Source organism: Blennius ocellaris, assembly GCF_963422515.1.
Source record: "Blennius ocellaris genome assembly, chromosome: 13".
NCBI classification, from domain to species: domain Eukaryota; kingdom Metazoa; phylum Chordata; class Actinopteri; order Blenniiformes; family Blenniidae; genus Blennius; species Blennius ocellaris.
Window position 1 is genome coordinate 8,478,643 of NC_137662.1, and position 7,529 is coordinate 8,486,171.

General features: G+C 39.9%; 1 protein-coding gene across 1 annotated transcript; it reads left to right on the forward strand.

Annotated features, from left to right (window-relative positions):
- Positions 1-4,226: 4,226 nt before the first annotated feature.
- Positions 4,227-6,452, forward strand: c1d (C1D nuclear receptor corepressor). Its single transcript, XM_080508140.1, has 5 exons — positions 4,227-4,254; positions 4,467-4,608; positions 5,297-5,363; positions 5,722-5,777; positions 5,856-6,452. Exons 2-5 carry the CDS (start codon positions 4,471-4,473, stop codon positions 6,060-6,062), a joined length of 468 nt encoding a protein of 155 aa, XP_080364266.1. The 5' UTR covers positions 4,227-4,254; positions 4,467-4,470; the 3' UTR covers positions 6,063-6,452.
- Positions 6,453-7,529: the final 1,077 nt, after the last annotated feature.

Genomic DNA, 7,529 nt, shown 5'->3' on the forward strand with positions numbered 1-7,529 from the left:
TTTCTGCATGCTCTTTTATTAAAACCTCCTCACTGGCCTCTCTTCCTCTCGCCTGGCAGATCCATCATCTCTCTAACAGCTGTCCCTCTGATGTGCTCATTCTCAATGCTATCAATCCTCCCAGAGAAAACCTCAGCATCCTCAGCTCTGTCACCTCCACCTCAGGCTGTAAGGCGTTTAGAAAATATACATTTGTAATAATAAATAGAGTAATCGAAAGTCTGACGGCATTGAAATCCAAACACGACATCCAGCCTGCATTCAATGGCAGCGAGTTACACGAGGCTTTAGTTAAGTAATAGTATCCCCCTCATTACAGTAACGTAATCTTTGTCTACAGTAACATCATGTTACATGATAGTATAGGTTGTGTGACTGGCGGAGAGGCGAGAGCAGGGTTCACCCTGCATATTAACAATTTAGCTGCACAAGGATTTCTCATAGCACGAGCCACCGTGGAGGCAGAAATAATTCAACCATTCTTTCGGCGGCGTCTCTTTTATGCATCCACTGATGTGACATTCTCGGCCTGGAAAGGTGAGCAGGCCACTGCCGTCCTCTCCTCCCGTGCCACTTGCTTTCTGCTCGACTGCGGGGCCGAAATAATAGCCAGTCAATTACACTGCCCGCTGACCTTCAAGTCAACAAATAGCAACTTTGCCGCCGCAGCGGCTCTGTTCAGACGTGTTTTTTTTTTTCCTCGGAGGCGCAGAGGCTCGACGCAGAGACTCGGCATTTCACCTCGATAAAAGAAGAGACACTTGACCAGTGAACCCGACATCCTCCTGTCGAGGTCCAGTTCAACGACCTTCCAGCCGTCTCCCAGAGGACGGTCGCTGAGTGGGTCCACTTTTGATCTCCGTGCCAGCATCTCAATATAAGGCCTCGAGAATATGTTCTTTGGGTCACTGCAAATAAGGAGGAAATTACATTTGATCCACACAGCAACTGTTGGACCGTTATAAAACGAGCAGATTGAGTATTTGGCATCGACGCCTCACCTTTATGATATAAATGCACCATGGAATAAAACACCTCCGTTGAGGATTAACAATTTGAAACCTGACCGACTGTCTGCTCTACACCCTTATATATATATATATGTATCAGATCCCAGAACAATGGCTGAGCATCATCTTTTGAAAGCTCAAGTGGCAAAAGAATGTGAAATAATGTAAGAACAGAAGAACAGTGGACATGGCAGTGCAACAGTGCATATGTACGTGGAATATTGGGTTGTAAAATGATCCTACACTGGGTTTGGAATTCAATTAATTGGTGTTGGAGTTCATGAAGGTGGTTCATACTGTATGTTCCTGTATGTCGAGGTTCTTTCACTTAATCTATAGTGGAGCATCACCATATTTTCTTTTCCATGATTAGCGTCTCGTTTCATGCTGTTTGTGGCAGAATGTCTCACATCTCACCTGAAGTTGATCGACAGGGGCCTATAAAACACACTGAGGGAAACGGGGCATTCATACTCCAGCTGCTGCTTCACGTCGCTGAAGGTCACGGCCACGGGAAGCAACTCTCGAGTCACCAACACTGTGTACACCTGACAGGGTTAGAGGGCGTGATAAAGGCAAACTGTGCAGCAGCACAAATGAGCTCTGTGGAGCAGGAAACAAACAAACTGCATTCCTGAAACGAAAGCATGTGAAACTTTAAGCTGTAGGGTTTAAGTGAGCTCTCTGAAGGGAAACGGAAGTCTCATTTGACATATTTGACCATTCTTCATTCGTATCTGAACACATATGCAACTTTGAGTCACGTCAAAAAAAAAAACTGCAGCTCGTACTGTATTATGCACAGTCATCTATTCCTGCCTGCTCGTACCTGGGAAATAGTGCCATCTGCTGAGCGCACTGACACTTCAACCACAGTGTCTCCAAAATTCAACGGGACCGCCTGAGAGCTGCTCAATCCATCGACTGCAACTTCAATGTTTCTGTCTGGCACCTTGGGAAGCAGAGTCACGCTGTCACAGTGGAATGGAACAACACCTGGGAAAAGAGAGGTCACAGTGAGGGCATGAGCAATATTACACACTGATGCAACCTCCCTTTTGGAAATGCTGCATTCAACTTTTGCGATTTCTATTGTTGAGTTCGTTTTCTTTTCAATGTATTTGGACTCCTACTCAAATACACTGTAATTAAATCCTCCTTTCGCGGACACCATGGTGTCCAGAAGTGTGCAGGTGTGCTTTTTGCCTTCGAAATTCTTTGATTTTCATACAAATATGAGGAGGTTTGTAATGTTCAGTGGCTTTCTATATATTATTTTATTTCCCTACATTCCTCTTCTTTGCCAGATGAGACAAATTATGGACTTTTAAATCTATATTTGTTATATTTTATCAGTTCCATTTCCTGTTATTTTACACTTAGTCTATATGTTTTACTGTAGTCATTTTATGAAATTTCTTAGAGTACATATTTGTTACTGTTTATTACGCGTACATTTTTGTTGTTTTAGTGTATTTTTATGCATTCATTGTTTGTATTTGTTTATAGTATTGGGAGGTATAGAATATGAATGGATAGATGTATTGTTTGCTTATATACGTCAAGACTTGCGGCACTGTAATTAAAAAATAGACAGATAGATAGATAGATAGATAGATAGATAGATAGATAGATAGATAGATAGATAGATAGATAGATGGATAGATAGAGATAGATATGATACTTTTTAGATTGTTTATTAGTTGGTCTATTTGGAGAGCTTGACAGATAATCTATTGCAAGTAGCATAAAATAAACAGTGTATACTCACTGCTGTATTCAAAGACCCTGGAAGAAAACTCCGGCTGAAGTGAAACGTCTCCTTCCAAACTCAGGCCGCTGAGCTCCGCGATCTTCGCTGACAGTTTGTTGATTTCCACACTGTATTTCTTCAGGGTGCCATCCTCAGCCACCACCTCGATTTCTGCCCTGTTCAGCCCATCCTTCAGTTTAACAGTGCAGGAACCGTCACCAGGAAGCTGAAACAGCAAACACTGGGGTTAAATGTAAAAGAAAGAAGCATGAGGCGTTCAGCTTGCAGGGTCTCTGTCTCTCTCACGATGCTGTATGAAGCTCCACGGTCACTGGGGATCGGGTCCAGAGTCAGTGTGTTGACACTGCTCTCCACTGTCACCGTGTATTCACGGACGTCTGGCGTGAACCCCGGCCGCAGCTCCCCGGCGGACACGCCGAGCTTCTCCAAATCACAGTTATCCATCAGCCTCGGTTTTGTGAGCGTAGGAACAACGTGTCTCACATCCAGACCAGAAACAGCAGAGAAACAGTGCAGCTTCACTTACCGCAGCTTGGTTGCCATAGCAACGGTCAGGCTCGCGCGGGCCTCACTTCCGTGTTCAGTTACCAGGATATCTCATGTAGGTTGCAGGTGGACAACAATTTGCCATTGAGACCGTCTACTTATATATGTCTATGTCCATGGACATAGATATGTGTAAGTTGACATTGACGTGTGAAAGTAGACATAGCTGTGTATGCATGCATGATCAGACTAAATGCACGTTTCTGATCAAACACAAAAGTCAAAGTAGCAAGAAGTTTGTGTTTTCATTTTAACCACACATTTCATGTTGGTGAAATATACAGAACACCCCAACTAATATAATGTATGTTCTTATTCTATATAACTATACAAACATTTCTACAATGTTTTTCGTGCAATTGTTGCTACTTTAAGATGACACAAAACTCTACAATTTTATTTAACCTTAAAGCACCTCTATATTTTAAAAAAAGTGATTGTTACTTGTACATCAGTATTCAATGAAGATGAAGGAAATTTCTTTAAAAAACAGCAAACAATATCTGTTTCAGAAAAATGTAGTTTTTATTTGATCTGGATTTGCTTTACTTTCTTACCTAATTATATGTTCCAATTATTCATTATACAGAGAGGCTAAAATTGTATGTTCATTTATATTTACATTTACATTTTAATATAGCTTGAATAATATAATAATTCAAGAAGAAGAAGAAGAAGAAGAAGAAGAAGAAGAAGAAGAAGAAGAAGAAGAAGAAGAAGAAGAATATAATTATATTTTCCTTTGCTGATATTGGTAGTATCTAAAAAAAAAGGCATAAAAACAAGATTTCTTTAATCAACAAAGTGTATTACTCTTTAGAATTTAGCGGTCATCCAAACGGCAGAGGGCGCTCCAGCACCGGATCAAGCTTTGTTATTTAAACGTCACATCCGGCTGGTAAACGCGTGCTTTGCGCTGAAAAGGTAAATACGTGATAAATGTAGTATTTAACAGCCTCACACACATCGAAATAGTGGGAGCTTTTCAGTTAAATTTCTGTACACGTTTTTTCTTGTGATTTATAGGCATAATTTCATCCCAACAAGTGTGTTTGGTGTTTATTAGCATCCATGTAGCCTCCAGTTAGCGTCTGACTGGATTCTCATGTCATGTTGTGAATTTGACTTCTTCACAGGAAAATGGAGACGGGAAGCATCACCGAGGATTATCCCCACGAGATAGACGAACAGCTCACGGGCTTCGACTCTTCAGTCAACTCCATGAAGAGCATGATAGACAAGCTGATCTCGATGCCCAGAAACGAGCTGCTACAGAAGGTACAGTGTAGATTTGAGCTCCTGCAGCACTCTTGTCACTTTGTACTGTATCTTTCTCTTTTGTGAATATTTTAGAATGTTTGCATAAAAGCACTTACTTTCAGGTCTTCGCTTTCGGGGCTGTTACACATCATGTGATCTAGTTCTGCCGAAGATCATTTAATAACAAACCTTTTGCTTTACATTGTTTTCAATGCAAGTCTTCGTCGATTATTTATCTATTGTTTAGGTTGTTTAGCAGGAGGGGATTATACAATTAATTTTAGTATTCTGTCACATGCAGACAACTCCTGTTTGGTATGTGCATGTATGCAATAATATCGTGAAATTTAAGCTTCTCTCAAAATTTAACAAGATGTATTCATGTGAAACTCATCGTACCTTGACATATAACATTTCTTTAAACATCTCAACCTGAATGCACCTTCACCTTGCAATACAAAATAATACAATTTGTAAAAAAACAAGATTGTGCGTAGTATTTCACGTACATCCTTAACATTTTCCATGAAAGCATACATATTTTAATATTTTTTTGCGCTAACCAAAAATTAATGCACTTAATACTTCAGACAGTTTTTTCCTGTTTTGTGTCTTTCATATTAGTTGCTTTGGAAAGAATAAATCACCATTTATACACACCAAGAAAAGACGTTTTCTACAAGTTGAAACTTTGTTGTATTGCCAGCTGGACCCTTTGGATCAAGCCAAGCTGGATCTGATGTCTGCCTACACTCTAAATTCATTATTCTGGAGTAAGTGTCTTTTTTTTTTTAATAAGTGCAATGATGATACTAATTTGAGGAATTAAGTTAAAAACGGTGTTAATCTATTCATAATTTCAAGGTTTCGTGATATTTCTTTGGTCAGGAAAGCTACCAAAAAGTGAGAAGTATAAATCTGGTTCTGCCCACATGTTAATTTCCTTTTGAAATAATTTTACATTTATAAATCAGACAGAATCAAGCTTAGCATGCAAGTTATTTTAAATAGTCCTTGTATTTTGAATTGTGCAGCACTATGTTTATTTTAAGATTCAGAAAGCTCCATATTGGGCATCTTGACTTTTTTTTTTTTTTTCTTCCTCCCCCATTAATTAATTCTTGTTTATAGTGTACTTGGTCACACAAGGAATGAATCCCAGAGAACATGGAATCAAACAAGAACTGGTATGTATCACATTTGTCTTACTCACTCTAACTTTAACTTCATCTTCTCACTCGTGTTTATTTGCTTGTTCCCCCCAGGAGCGAATAAGGACATATATGAACAGAGTCAAGGAGATCACAGACAAGAAGAAAGCAGGTCGCCTGGATAAAGGAGCAGCTTCCCGCTTCGTCAGGAATGCACTTTATGATCCCGATGACAAGGACTCAAGAAAACCGAAGGCATCCAAGAAAACGGCAGATAAGAAATCTGACGCTCCACAGTCCAAGCGTACAAAGACGAACTGAAACGAAGGAGCTTTTAAAGACTTGCTTTCGTTCAGTTTGGGCCCCTCACAAGAGCAAGAAACGGTGACATTGGTAATGTGGAGTTCACGCGAAGTCAGAAGTTACGGGCGCATGATGGATCATCACACCGAGCGAAACAAGACTGCAGAATATACAGAACGTCTCTAATGAGCCGTTAAAGGTTTGGATTGCAGCTTCTCTCTGAATCAGTCCTCTGCTAAAACGTGTCTGGAGATGACTTTTAATTGTATTGAAGGTATTTTTGTTTAATTGAAACAATAAATTGCTTGGAATGATCCGAGGAGGACAAAGTAAGAGTCTAACTTTCTCAGCTTTTTCCACCTTTCTGCATTGAACAGTCAAGGAAACTGGTAAAGTTAAACACCCGAATACAACCATGCTATTTTTAGTTTTATGAATCAATACTTGTGCTTTTCCTTCCATATTTTTTAGTTTTCAAATAAAGTTTTAGAATATAAAGAATTTATAATTCAAGTAGTTTGGATGATTTCATTCATATTGTGTGCCCACTGTGTCGGAGTTAAGGTTACAGGCTCTACGGGAGATCCCAGGTGGAGCTTCCCTGCGTCCATCTTCATACCGCCTGATCCCAGTTGACTGGACAAAATGGCGTAGATTCTGGATGGGGAGACAGTCCATGTGGGGAAAACACAGAAACAAACGCCTGGTCTATGTTTTTGGTCATTTGGAGAATATTTGATATCAAGTCCACCCAAACTCAAATTGTGGTTGTTTTTCTGTACAGTTAGAACATGAACCACTGCACTGTGTGGCTCCTTTTCCACAGATGCATCGATCATCTCTCGCCATTTTGTAATTGATGACCATGTGGTCGTGGGGCATTCAAGGTGGTTCAGAGGAAATTGATTTCCCTGGTTTGTTTTACACGACTTGCCTCAAAGACTTTTAGTTTGAGACCTGACAAGACGACAGATGTCATTTTAGAATTGGGAGTAGATTAACAGCAATCATTGTCCTATTTATGATCTTAATCACTTTTTTTTTTTTTTTTTTGTGAAGTATACATGATTTTTAAGTTTTACTATAAGGCATTTTTTATGCTTTTTGTCTTGCCTGGGACTAAGAAAATATCTTAGTGTCTTTACTGATCCTCAAATGGTCAGTTTGCATCTGTCCATCCACCTTTTTTTCCTAAAGTCTAAAGTGCACCACAGATCAGTGACTGGACGTTGAGCCTCTCCCGGATGGTTGAACTATTCAAGCTCGTCAGGACGAGCAAGGCCTGATACCTGCAGGGGAAAAAAAAAGTCACAATTCACTTTCATCAGCGGGATACTGTATCGTACCCGTATGTCAAAATAACAGGGATTAATGATTATTGTTTTCTGAATCCTGAAAAACAAAGAGAAGCTTTTAAAAGGAACTACCCAAGTATTACTAGTTTAATCAGGCCTTTCTGTGGGTCAAGACTTCCACCTTTTGATT